Here is a 14,552-nt window from a genome sequence, read left to right as displayed (position 1 = left end):
AAAGACTAAACAAGTTTACGAAATGGCGGTAAATTACATCAACTGTCACTTCCACGTCTTAAACCGATGCTATGCGGTTAGGCATAATATTATAAATGGAGTAACTTTACCTAATGCTGAAGTTGATCGACTTTTATTAAGGTATAGCGTTACCGTAACTCAAGTATTGCTTATGAACCTTCTGAACATATATGGTCAGGGACATATGTATTCAGTCCTTAAAGTATTGTTTTTGAATTTTATTAACATATAGTACTACCGACACCAGGCAAAAAACTACTGAGTTTTTTGCCTGACATTTTTTTTTTGCAACTTCAGAGCTCGCTGATTTCTTAACGCCACGCCCAAATCGTCAGGTTATTGAAGTATACTCTTTTATTAATGTAATTAATCTGTCGTTACTTAATCTGATGCGATCTCGTTTTTCAGAGGCTCGATTTTTTTTTACTAATCTGACGGGTTCTCCTCAACACATACCCCCATACTAAGAGTTCATACTTTATAAAACTATATTAAAGGGTGCAAGGATTTTTCCTATATGTTTATCTGACACGCTCGAGCCTCAAAAGCCTCCAGCAAAAATCCCCTCTTCCCCTCCCCCTACTATAAGCTTTCCTCCTCGTATCTATCCAATGATAGTCACCGTTTCTTTCAAAAATATCTAAATCATTGTGTAGATAAATAACATTGAAGTAAACATACTGTAATTATACCCACTTTGTATGAGAAATCCCGAAGGGTGATAACTCATATTGCCAAATGTTATCAGGTTGGATTTTTACCTTTTGTTCATAAATGCTATTGAATTAAAATAATAAAAACCTGCTTTATAAGAGTATAAGCATTATCGTCATTTTACAGGATTAAATTATCATCATTCATAGGATTAAAATAGATTCTACTGAGAAGACCCGACAGGAAATGTAAAAAACTGTGTTAAAATTTCCTACCGATTGTACTATAAAAGTGCCTACTAGATTAAATAATACATTTATTTATACATAATATATTTTGATTTGATTTGATTCGCTTATAAGAAACTATATCTAACAATCAACTTTAGTACAGTTATGTAATATTTTAAAAAAAATATTGCAATTAATTATATGTAATTTTTGAAGTGGATAATTTAATTTTTTTCCTACTTCCCCTTACTTCAAATAAAATACTTTTAATTTATAACCGATTCATTACTATGACCAAATGAGAAGTTAAGAAACATTTTTTTTATATTTGTTTATTATAAGACTAAATAGATACATTGGATATAATTTGAGAAATAAAGTCTTAATAAAGTCAAATTGAACTGAGTTAAGTCAAAAAAAATTCTGAACTCAAAACCGGTTCACCTCATTACTTCGGTTCGATTCGACTTTATTTAACGAAACCTTGTGTGCGTTTGTTGCAACTGTGCTCCTAATTACCCTTTGTAAATAATAACAATAATTCAAGTAGCGATAAAACCACAGAGAATCGTTATAAATAAAAATATATCGTATTTCTTTGAATGTCACGAGATTATGTAAATCGAATTCTGTTATGCAGGAGATATCTTGTCAAGTTGGAAGTGTTTATTTATAAAATTCATGCTATTGTTTCTAAAACAAATTCTATGCACGTTTTATAGTAAAAAAAAGCGTAGCAACATCGGAATCACACATGATTACACTTGTAAAATCTTCATCGACAACATTTTTCTTTAATATGCAAATAGCCTTGTCGGATCACAGGAACATGTATATAAAGGGTGATCTTAAACTTAAGAAACACTCGTCTGTGTATTTCCCGTGAACTAGGACTCGAAATATCATAAAGGTAAGATATTATAATTTATATCACTGATAACATTTGTTTGTTATGTAACGTTGTTATTTTTATTTGGTTCGTTTATGATGCAATTTTGAGAGGCAACTGTTGTAATTTATTGGTAAACATAAATCCGGTTTTTGTCAATATATTTTTTTATCGCGTTCAAGTAAAAATACAAGAGCCATGTAAAAAACGGCACTCTTATTTCGTATTTTCATATACCTGCGTTTACATTATTCATTAAATATTATATTCTATTTATTTACGTTAGGTTTTGCCTGTTGTTTTGGTCTCGATAAATGTATTGTATTTATTATGTGGTAATATCCAAAAATATTTTATACAATATACTATGAAATATACAATTTTCATATAAAAAAATCATAAAGATGAATAAAAATAAATTATGTTGTTTGCTGAAAATAATATTTATTTAAACGTACTATTTATGACGATGTTCATGTTAACGACCATGGCGGTCAGTAGTTTTACCCAAAAGAAATAGGATTATTATAGGGCACATTTAATCATGGTCGGATTACCTACTAGGCAGTGTTGGCAACTGACTAGGTGATTGCATCTGTAAATATATCTTTGTGTTATTTTAGGAAGTTTTTTGTTAGTTATTTTAGGCCCCGTGATGTGCATTGCCTAGGGGCCCAATATGGTTAATCTGCTTTGGCGATTGGTGTACGTGCAAATACAAAATCGTTTAACTCTCTCACTCATAATCTGTTGAGACATACAAAGTATATGCGAGATATAAACACTAATAACAATACTTAGGCGTCTTTCAAACTAATTATTTTTGTTAACCTTGAAAGAACACAACGAAAGATTTGTATCTATCTTTGATGCGTTGTTTAATGTATATTTTATTTATAATTAGTAATTAATTCTCATTTTTATAATATCATTCGCAGAAACATGAAGTGTTTAATTGTGCTGTCCGCATTGTTGTTCGTCACTGCTGCTGAATTATACAGCAGTGAAAATGACGATTTGGATATTGAAGCGGTAGTTGGTGATCCTGATACCCTGAAAGTGTTCCTCGATTGCTTCATTGATAAAGGGACTTGTAACGAACAAACAGCCGACTTTAAGAGTGAGTACAGTTCATATTATTTTTTATTATCAACAACTTTATATGATAATCACACAAGTTGCGTTTACATTGGGGCGAAATGGTATTTATACTACAACCGACTAACGAAGGTCGTTTTTTTTTAAGATAAGTTTTTTCCACACTGCCGTGTAAAACCCTTTCTAAGCAAAGATAAGGAGACAGGGCTATCCTGGTTTTCATGTAATTGTACAAGGTGTTATAATTTTTTTCTTAGATATAATATAAGTTAATAAAAAGTTACATGTATTTTATTAATGCATCTTATTAATTTAAATGAGAAATAAGGTTATAATGGTCGCAGTCTGACATGATAAATGTAAGATAGCATCTCATTAATATTCCTGTACATATAATTATAATATATTCATATTATTTTTACATATATGCTTAGTATTTTTTTCACGTTATTCTGACTGTACTATTAATCGCCGCAAAAAACAAAACGTGATTTCAAGTTGAGACCAGAAATAGTTTCGTAGAGAAGATTTAAATACATTTATTATTTATAGCGTTTGTTGCTAACTTTTGTTACTATAATATAAAAAGTTTATGAGACATAGTTATATATTTATTTTATTACGTATTCATTTCAGCCAGTACGGCAAATAATTAATAATATTTATATATTTAAAATAAGAATTGTAAAACTTTATTAACATATTCCTACGAATCAAAATGTAAATTCAGCACAGCGCGGTTTTCATACAGGTTATTTCAGGATTTTTCTTGAATGATTTATGAAACAATGTTCGTGATAGACCATTTTGGAAAACGTTATTCCCTGTCTAAGAGCGCGCATTTTGTAAGACCACTTTATGCGTTTCAATGAAACTAGTTATGTTATATGTAGGTATCATATCTTTTAGTAATTACTTAGTGGTAAAGACATTCTATACGATTAGTTTATAAGATAGCTTTGAAAAATATGGTAAACATGATAGTTGGCCACTAGACCACTTGAGAGGCTACTTAGAACACGCAATTTTTCACCAAAGATCACGCATAAGACCCAAGCAAACCAATAATAATTACTTATTACAATTTGTTTATATTTCACCTTCATGGTAAAGTTAAACATCGTGATGAAACTTGCCCTTGTGCGATGAAAATCTGTAATACGCCTCCAAAAGGCATTGGAGGTGTGTTGTGGATTAAGTTTCAAACCACTTAGCCCAGCAATGGGTCATCAATGGGCTGTTACTTTATTTTAAGTAAACATTCTTTAACGTAGCCAGGAAATAAATTGGTAACGGAATATTGCAGAAACCACAATTTACCTCGATTTAAAACAACGTTCGTGTCGCAAGTGCCGGGCGAGCATTTAAGCAATTTTTTTATATTTATATTTAAGTGTATCGTAAAACTTCATGGTTACATTTTAATAATCACCAAAATTACACACAATTTATCTTCCTTTTTTGCTTTGTAACCAAAAAGTTTTTATATATTATGAGGGCATTCAAATACAAATTAATCTATCTATCGTATGAATTACTAATACCGGTACTGTAATAAAATAACATAGTTCCTAGCTCGTGATAAATACTACAAAATTAAATTATTTTTGTTTTTTAATTAATTTGCAGAAGACATACCAGAAGCTGTTGTCGAAGGTTGTGCCAAATGTACTGCTGCTCAAAAGCATATCTTCAAACGTTTCCTAGAAGTACTCAAGGTGAAAAATCCAGAAGGCTACCAATCATTCAAACAAAAGTACGACGCTCAAGACAAATATTTTACCACATTGGAAACAGCTATTGCAAATGCTTAAGAAATTCTTAATACTTTGAACGATTATATTGATTTTGATTTAAATACATGAATATATAATAATTTTCGGATTTTATTTAATCATTTACTATCCCTATACATGAAGTAATCGCTAAATATTTTGTCCGCTGATTTCAGTTAAAGCCTGTAGGTAAAATTAATTTAGAAATAAACCAGAATTAAAAAAATGAATTCGGTAGGCTGCTAGCATACTCTCAAACACTATTAATTTTTTAAACTGTTCACAATTCAAACAACACCTTCGTTCAATCTGGTATATATTACAATTATTCCTCGATCTGTTAACTTAGTTCTAGACCATTGAGTGAATTTATCTTTATTCATGCATCTATCTGTTAGAGTAATTTCACTGAAATTGGCGTACTCAAATGAGATGAAGAGAAATTATACTATTTATAAGAGAGTCACGGAGCAGCGCAGGAGTTATTATAGTGCTCAAGTGTGAGCAAGCACAGGATCACTCTTTCTCTCTGAAAGTTCAATGGGACTAAATTAAAATTAAATGTAAGCAACGTCATGCAAGGAATTTTATAAAATCTAACTAACGTAACATAACTTATTAACCAAAATGTTTTTCATATAAAATAAATGGGATTAAACTTACTTTCCTATTTGCAAAATAGCGAGCGTAATATGTTTTTAAAGACTTACGCTCTCATAAATCTTTGGTATATTAGGTATAAATAACTTGAACTCTCTGATAAGGACAGCTTGTCCATATATAATGAGATTTACATGTTTGAAGTCATGTATATTTATGCACTCGTAAGTAATGTCGGGTTGCCTCAATGCTTTTTGTGTAGCCTCTTGATTTTTATTTGAAGGCTAATGGTCAAATTGTCTGATGTTTTAAATAGATGGCATCGTTAAATCCACATCATTTTATTTAGTTCATTCAAATACATTCAACATTAAAACGTTTTTATCATAATTTATATTCTTATTGTATTTGTTTATTTTAATTTCAGGTTAATATGGTTAAAATAGTTTTTTTGTTTTTGTTAACTTGTTCCGCATTTGCTGAAGACATATACTACGATAAGCGATATGATCACTATGATGTTGATCATTTTGTGCAGAATCTTAGGCTGTTGAATAAATATTTGGAGTGTTTTTTAGACCAAGGCCCGTGTACTCCCGTGGGAAGAGTATTCAAAGGTATGTATTTTGGATGTTTACCTTTTTTTTTCTTCTTAATTATTTTAATATATATTTAAAGTTATTGTTTTATTATATACTTTTTAAAAGAGAACAAAAACATGAGTTTTTTTGTCATAAAAATTTATTATATAAAAATACTAAATAATATTTTCCATTATCCTGATTTTTCTGAGTTAGTTGTTTCAATGCGATTAAAATATATGCAATTAAATAAATCAAATGCTATTTAATCGAAATATAACTATTTAATCTGACTCGCTTATCCTCATTACTCAGCGTTGTGGTTTTGTGTTACAATACCCGATGACAATGTATTTTATTTGAGAACAAGTGTAACTACTGAGTTTATGGGCATTTTTTGGCGGAAATAAAAATAATATTAAAACTGCTTCAGTCTATTTGAATAAAGAATATTTTGATTCGTATCGCCTAGAAATAACATAATACAAGTCTTTATCCCTAACAAAAGCAATTAGGTGATATAATGTCTGAACAATTAAAAAGATTTCGTGTCTCTCCGAAGGCTGATCTTAATGCGTCATAGGATGCGTCTTGCCTTGCCTTGCCTTGTACACCCCTACCTCTTTCTATATCTGTTTCTTTCCTCTACCCTAAGGTCGCCTGGAAGAGATCGCTGTTTAGCGATAAGGCCGTCTCTTGTGCATCTTTCTTAAATGTAATTCAACTTTATGTTTACTGGTGTACAATAAAGAGTATTTTGATTTGTGTTGATTTGACTTTCTTCAGAGGAGGTCCTAGTTCAGTCTTGGGATATGTGCAGGTTATTACTTAACATTATATATCTACTAGGCAACCCACTACGTACTACACAAATTGTTTTCACAAATGAACATATTATAACGACTTCCACTTTCGATTCCTCTGTCTTCTTACTATACCATATCATCTTTAACGCCTTTTGAACTAAAGTAGTAATGATTGACGGTGTGACTAAAGTTCGATAGGATATTATATCAAAAAATATGTAAAATATATACAGAATATATTAAAAAGATATCAAGAGTTCTATGATAAATTGATGAACAGACTTAACAGTAACTATTTATTTTTTACATTTCTTAGACGGCCTTTTATTTACAATGTTGATCTTGAACTAAAATGTTATATACTACGCTATACTTGTTATAGGCTTACTTATATACTACATATGTTAAACAAACACATTAACTAAGTAAATTGTGGTTACAAGTGTGTGATCCAATATTTCACAGAAAAAATACATCTCAGCGAAACATGCTTAAAATAAGTTATTTATATTTCAGCAGTTCTACCAGAAATCGTTCGAACAGCGTGTTCCAAATGTTCGTCATCGCAGAAGAGATTCGCTGGCAGAACATTCGAGGCTTTCAAAACATATATATACCCGAAAAACACGACGAGCTTAAACGGAAACTTGATCCACAAAACAAATACTTCGCAACCTTTGAAATGGTCGTATCAAGATCTTGAGTTATGTAATAGTTCATAAATGTAGGGTAAGTAACGAACAAAATACGATATGACCGGTATGAAGACATAATATCGGATTTTGTTGTTGGTTATGAACTTTGTAATAAAAAGGAATTGAATCGTTCTTTAAATATATAACGCAATTGGTTTATGTCGTCATGGAAGAACAACATTTGTGACATGGATAAATATACATCGATATATTACGAAAAATAAACATTTATTATCCGGTACATTTGCCCGCGGTATCTCCTGGGTGGGGTTGGGGGTGTTGTGTGCTATCTCTTCGTCTTGCCTCTGACGCTATTCAACTTCACGAAGTTCAGTTAAATATATACGTGAAACCGTAATATGCACGCTCAATTTCTAGTTTATAATATTAGGCAGGATATAGTAATTGAAATTGAGAATATTTGGTATATTGGAATTGACATAACACACTACACGTGCTAAACAACTTGAAACCTTATAAATAATTTATTTCGGTTCAAATCATTATGACAGTGTCCACCCGTAACAAAGTAAAACTACGTAATTTCTAAACTAGTAATATATAACGTAATATTTATAAGAATGATAAATCGCTTATTAACAAAATAGCATCATCTCTTTTACACGTGACATTGGCAGAATATTTTGAGCAGTAACTAGTGTAGATACACGCCAGATACGAAGAAAAAAAACAAATCAATAAGTAGTTGGAAGACTTATCTATCAGTCGTCTCTGAGGTCTTAAGTACTTATGGACCTTCGAAAAACTACTATATAACTACTTAATCTCCTTCTATCATCAAAAGGTAAACGTGTACGTAAATGGTCACTAAACTAGGCTACATAGAATATCTAAGCTGAGCTATGGCGTTACGTATTAAAATATTGAATTCCCAATATTGTAAGGTAAAATTCCATTTTAGAAAAAGTTTTGTATTCCAATGTTAGACTAAAATTAATTACAACCAGGTTACAACAATTATATCATGTCCATAATTTATATCTGTCTTAATATAACCATCAGAACGTTATGATGAATCTTTTAAGATATGACGTAGGACGTTATTACGAATTCATCTCGTGCTCGGCGGTAAAAATGTGAAGAGGTAACATACATGTGGCGGATGAAATTCTGGCGTGTTTTGATATATCAACCCGCATTCAAGCATTTCTATCGAATGTGTCACGGCGAATGCTCAGAGGAACTATTCTCCCTTATTCCTGCTTCCCCTTTCCTTCACAAGTCCACGCGTGCTGGTTCTCGATGTCACCGCCTAACTGTGACATCAATTCCATCGCGTACAAAGAAATTTGGCAACTCTTTTCTTTGTCGCACTTCCAAAACATGGAATTCTTTACCAGCGCACGTATTCCCCTCCTCTTATGACCTGGGTTCCTTCAAGCGAGGCGTGAAGAGGCATCTTGCGGGCCGGCAAGGCGGGGGCGGCTAGAGCAGATCACCTTTCCCAACTGCACTAGCCGTCGTCGCGTTTGGACTCTACTACCACTTACCATCAGGTGGAGCAGAGTCATTTGCCCTCCCGGGCAATAAAAAAAAAAAAAGCAGCGTGTTGGAATAAGCTAAAAACATCTCCCTGAGAGAATAGATAGGCTCAAGCTTAACAACGTTAAAATGCATTTATAGGACACTATGTCGGCTTTCTTTACTTGGTCGATCCTCGTTCAGTGATAAATGGTACTAAAAGTTTGGGTTTTTTTTTAATTTAATATTAGAGTAAATTAAAACATTGAATTACATTATCTAAACGTAAACAAATATTACAGAAGAGTTTGTTTGAACACGCTAATCTCAGGAACTAATTGTTTCATTTGACCTTTTTGCGTTAGATAGCCCATCTATTGAGAATGGTTGAAGTTCTATTACATCATCAGGGCCGGATTAACTGTCCTTACCCCTAGGCAATGCATGTCTTGGGGCCACTTTACGCTATTTTAACTACCTAAAATTTTTTTTCAACAATGTAGTTTTATTCTTAATTACGATATTTTTTAATATACAATGAATACATAATTACTACATCCCATCGTCCTATTCATTAAATAGAGATTGAAAAAGATTAACAATTAATTTTCTATAATCTTATTTTCCAATTTCTAACCTATCCCTTTGCCGATGTTCCTGCTCAGGGCATCTAGGTAACTACCTACCTACCTAGTTTACACTCCCTAATAGATAATACGGTCCTAAACATTAGGCTATGATCCACTATTGCTGAGCAATAATGCTTTACGCTTGTGAAACTTCGCGGAACAATTAGTTATCAATATAACGATTATGAGGTTTTAGAATCACAGTTCAACTGATTAAATATGATTATTAGTTAGAAATGTGTTTAAGAATAAATCATATTAAGGAAAGGATGACTGTGTATTTGTCAAAACATTTACTTTGAAGCATACACGAGGAAGACTAAAGATTCATTGTATAAGTGCTATAACACTGAAAACATCTTGCGAAATCATACTGCCTATAAAATATGAATACTTTGACATATTGAATAACGTGCAACTAATGGCCATCGTTTGTTTACGAATGAATAAATGAATATAGAATCCATTTCTCGAATTTATTCAGAAATGGGATAGATTTAAAAAATAATAATCAAGTTTACTTTAATCCAAGTAACATTAACGTTATATCTTCTAAGAAAAAGTCATCTGACGTTCGCTCATTAGTCAAATCAATTAGTGCGCGAATCCCCGGCTTACTGTTACACGCTTCCGTTCCTTTTCACAAAATCAATCCAACAGACTCCGTATTGTTGTGTTCCGGTTAGAAGGGTGAGTGAGCCAGTGTCATCACAGGTACAAGAGACATAACATCTTAGTTCCCAAGGTTGGTTGCGCATAGGTGATGTAAGGAATGGTTAATATTTCTTACAGCGCCTTAGTCTATTGGCGGTGGTGACCACTTACTATCAGGTGGCCCATATGCTCGTTCGCCAACCAATGCCATAAAAAAAATACAAAATAAAGAATACATTTATTCTACTTACTTTTAATTAAACTTTATACGTAAAATCTTATTTATAAATTAGTTACAAAGAATACGCAATAACGAATGTGAAATATTGTAATTATTTATCTTAATTAAAAAAGTTACCAGTTGCGTTAATTATGTACAATTAGAAGCTACAAGATATGTAACCACGTAGTATTTTAAAAGTATTAGAGTTGGGTAAATGTTTAAGAGAGGCAAATGATTGTTTTTGTGGTAGGCCTCTGTACAAGTCCGTCTAGGTACCCACTCATCAGATATTCTAGTGTCAAACATCAATACTCAGTAATGTTGTGTCCGGTTTGAAGTATCAATGAGCCAGTGTAACTGCAGGCACAAATGATTAAAGATCTTAGCTCCCAACATTGGTGGCGCATTGGTGTGGGTGTTGGTGACCAATTACCATCAGTTGACCCATTAGCACGTCCGTCTACCTATTACAAAAAAAAACGACATGAACCCTCGATGCAATTGATTGTGATTATCAAATAGATGACAACGTTACCACGAACATTTTCCTTCAACAGTAGAGCTATTCTGTAAGTATAAACTCGAAAATATCAGAGATTGATATGTGACATTGGTTTTAATAATAATAACATTTAAAGGATACACGGATCAAAATAGCGTATACTGTGTTGTTTTTTCACGAGTGAGATACGATGTGAGTTCTTACAGATCGAATGTGTACTTAACAATATACTTTTTATATGTTAATGTATAATTTGTAACAATTTAAACTTCAAACTTTTCGATTTTTTTGTCTTAAGTTATTTACATTTATTTCGATGTAATTTTGTAAACTTCATGTCGATATTCAAAGGATTCATATCCATCGATCATAATATTGAAATCAATATATTATCTTCCTTACTTACCGTGGGCTGGGAATTTTGAATTGCTCAATCTGGTTTCCTGGTATATTCAGCAACCGATCTTTATATGAAGGATTTCAACAACCGTGTTGGTGCTTAATTTATGCTAAAAAATATTTTACAATAGCTCTTATCAACGTCACCCAAAGGTTTAGAATCGCGTATGGGCTTGGTGCTGTATTTGGTCTGTGCGGCGGCAAAGAGGTGGTTTAATGGTCGTCGATATAAAAGCACTGTCGCTTTCTGCGGCGGCTAGTTCTTTGGGTCCTATAGAGAGTAAAAGGTGGGTTAACGAACTACATTATACTGCAATCAGTGTCACCGGCAATCGAATTGTGATAGTGTTACGCAATTATGGTCGCAATATTCTCGTAACCCAGTGTGATACTTACGGATCATTGAATTGACGTATTTTTTGCTACTAATCTCTTTTATTACGTGATTAACTAAATGTTTTATTACAAGTTACAGTACATATTTTTAGATATTAAGCAAGTCACTATGGATCCCGCAATTTAATTTATACCATCGTCCTTTGTTATTGCGGTGATTCTCATTGGTATTAATTGATATTCTGATCCTGTAGAAGCATTGTCATCAAATATACCAGATGCTTAATATTCTTGGCGTAGCATATTTGCTTCATTGTCTTTTTAATCGCATAAAACTATTCGTTTTCTCACTCATAGTTGTTCGAATTCATGTGTGAAGTTAAATCTTGAATATTTCTTTATTTTCCAGAATAATAACGATGAAGACTTTAGTTGTTTTGGCTTGCCTGGTTCTATCGGTGTTGGCTGCTGATAAGTATAACTCAAAATATGATAACTTCGACGTGGAAACGTTAATTACAAATGAGAGACTCCTTAAATCGTACGTCAACTGCTTCCTGGACAAAGGTAGATGCACAGCTGAAGGATCTGACTTTAAAAGTAAGTTAAATATTTAATCTATATTAAACTCTTATAAACCTTATCTTAATAAAATATCTAATGGATTAGATAAACAAGACCTCATATTATTACTTAAAATTGATAATAGACTAAAAAATTAAAAACTTTTTAGTAAAATTGCAAGAGCGTCATGTGTGTACTTTATTTATGTATATCACCATCAAAGGAGTTGTTAAAAGTAATAGGTATATAGTTTTGTAAATGACTAAAAAGTACATCAAAGTTAAGTCGGCTTGGGAATCAGTTATCATTATATTAAAATAAATGGTAAATATACCAAAATGGTCTATTGATCGATACTTAAGAGATTTAAAATAAATAAATGTAAATTATTTGATATACCTAATATGGACTTTAATCTCATTCAAAGTACTTGAATAGAAAAAGTGTGTAATGATGAAGAGTTCTCATCAAGTGATCAAAAAATTCTCCAAATCCAATATAATCAGGGAATTAATATGCTTGACACTTTATATCTTTGCATTTAAAAAAAAAAAATATAGATGTTTTGTTTGCCGCTACACCAATGAGCCTTTCAACATTATTTCAATATGAACACACTCTCGGTCAACGTTGTATGCGTAATGCTTACTAAGTACGTTGTACATATATGTATTCAACATGTCAAAGAGCTCAGGATAAATGGCGTGTTACTTGCATAAAAAGGTCGAGGTCAAGGCCTTTAGTAAACATACCATGAAGCAACATTTTAAATTTAAAATATAACTTTTTAATTAAAAAAAGAACACATTCAGGTAAATAATTGATGAGTATATGAAGAAAAGTATTTGTCTTGATCACTTTATTTTTGGTAGGACTTTGTTTAGTTTCGTCTGGGTGGGTACCACTCACTCATCAGTCATTCTGCTACCATCTTCAATACTTCGTATTCCTGTGTCCCAATTTTAAGGATGAGTTACTCAGTGAAACTAAGGGTACAACGGACATAACACTTTATGATTATGGTATTATGATATAAAGCATATTGACGGCAGCGCATTAAGAATAGTTTTATATTTCTCTGTATAGTCAAACCACATACAAGAAATAAGGAACATTTTCTCAAAAATTAAATACTTTATTTCAGAAACATTACCCGAAGCCGTCGAAACAGTGTGCGGTAAATGTACTGAGAAGCAAAAGGTTAACATAAGGAAAGTCATTAAGGCTATTCAACAGAAATTCCCGAAACAATGGGAAGAACTCGTTAAGAAAAATGATCCTTCCGGAAAACACCGTACCAACTTCGAGAAATTCATCCAGGGTAGCTAAACAGCTCAAAGCATTAGCTTAGCCAAATTAAAATAGCATTTAAGTGATATATTAATAAGGTTTAATTTCAATATTTCAAATAAAATACAAATTGGTATTGAGATTTGTGATAGAGGTAATGAAGATGCGTGATTCTTAACGTTTGTTGAGATTCAATGTGATATGATATTGTTTACGTCATATTGAGGAAACCATTTGAAGATGGTGGAAAATGTTTATTTATTATTCGTATTGGTGTTGACTGATTGTAATAAAAGATAAAATATAGTTTTGTTTCTTTTTTATTTTGAAAATTACTAGAGCATTAAAATCTAAATAGGTTTAATATTTATACCATATTAGCTCCCAAGGTTGGTGGTGCATTGGTGTGATGTAAGGAATGGTTATTATTTTTTTTACAGCGCCAATGCTTATGGTATGAGGTCGTGACCATTTATTACATAATAAAATATACATGAAACCACAAACATATTAACAAGTTTGATGAAACATAACATATTATGATTAGATTTGTATATATACTCGGTCAAACATTGAATGATTAGGCAAGAATATTAGAGGCAGTGAAGGCAAGCAACTGCATGTGTGTTTGTGTGTTGTGGGGTCAGTTGCGCAGCGCTGCAGTGTGATGATGTAACCGGTGTAGTTGTATAACGGCTATGTTTATCCCTGCTGGGAAATTAAGTGCAAATCTTTTAAACCAGTCATAATATTTTTATGATAGTTAAAATGTATACTTGTCCAGATTGCTTGCAAGCACCACGAATTTTCGTGTGTTCAATTTGAGCTCGCCTGCGATGGAAAGCAGCGTGAGGACTTTTGAATGTTTTGGATACTTATTTGCGACATTTGTATCGGCTCAAATAATCTCTAAAACTAACATAAATCTCCTTTACTTACGTAAATGTTTGTATAGAATCTGATTATCATGCTATGGACATGTATATCATGCTATGGACAATGGTATAATAATAATGTTTTTTGTATTATCTTAAGGGGGTTTGGTAAATGGCCTACCTGATGGTATTCACCAACAGCCATAGTCATTGGTTACGTAAGAAATATCAACCATTTATTACATCACA

At 32.1% G+C, this 14,552-nt stretch overlaps 2 protein-coding genes across 2 annotated transcripts; both read left to right on the top strand.

Annotated features, from left to right (window-relative positions):
- Positions 1 to 1,676: 1,676 nt before the first annotated feature.
- Positions 1,677 to 4,768, top strand: LOC125070486 (allergen Tha p 1-like). The gene is made up of 3 exons (XM_047680378.1): positions 1,677 to 1,815; positions 2,733 to 2,914; positions 4,522 to 4,768. Exons 2-3 carry the CDS (start codon positions 2,737 to 2,739, stop codon positions 4,704 to 4,706), a joined length of 363 nt encoding a protein of 120 aa, XP_047536334.1. The 5' UTR covers positions 1,677 to 1,815; positions 2,733 to 2,736; the 3' UTR covers positions 4,707 to 4,768.
- Positions 4,769 to 11,439: 6,671 nt separating this feature from the next.
- On the top strand, positions 11,440 to 13,725 carry LOC125070476 (ejaculatory bulb-specific protein 3-like). The gene is made up of 3 exons (XM_047680366.1): positions 11,440 to 11,525; positions 11,984 to 12,174; positions 13,283 to 13,725. Exons 1-3 carry the CDS (start codon positions 11,455 to 11,457, stop codon positions 13,465 to 13,467), a joined length of 447 nt encoding a protein of 148 aa, XP_047536322.1. The 5' UTR covers positions 11,440 to 11,454; the 3' UTR covers positions 13,468 to 13,725.
- The last annotated feature ends 827 nt before the right edge of the window (positions 13,726 to 14,552 follow it).

Source organism: Vanessa atalanta, chromosome 17, assembly GCF_905147765.1.
Source record: "Vanessa atalanta chromosome 17, ilVanAtal1.2, whole genome shotgun sequence".
Lineage (NCBI taxonomy): Eukaryota > Metazoa > Arthropoda > Insecta > Lepidoptera > Nymphalidae > Vanessa > Vanessa atalanta.
The sequence above is the reverse complement of the archived record's forward strand: the minus strand, read 5'-3'. Positions and strand labels throughout refer to the sequence as shown.

Excerpts from the sequence above, each read along its gene's own strand:
- LOC125070486 (XM_047680378.1), top strand. The coding sequence starts at position 2,737 with ATGAAGTGTTTAATTGTGCTGTCCGCATTGTTGTTCGTCACTGCTGCT. Across the intron at positions 2,915-4,521 it reads ACAAACAGCCGACTTTAAGA|AAGACATACCAGAAGCTGTT; the intron begins GTGAGTACAGTT and ends ATTAATTTGCAG.
- LOC125070476 (XM_047680366.1), top strand. The coding sequence starts at position 11,455 with ATGGTCGTCGATATAAAAGCACTGTCGCTTTCTGCGGCGGCTAGTTCT. Across the intron at positions 11,526-11,983 it reads GGTCCTATAGAGAGTAAAAG|AATAATAACGATGAAGACTT; the intron begins GTGGGTTAACGA and ends TTTATTTTCCAG. Across the intron at positions 12,175-13,282 it reads TGAAGGATCTGACTTTAAAA|AAACATTACCCGAAGCCGTC; the intron begins GTAAGTTAAATA and ends ACTTTATTTCAG.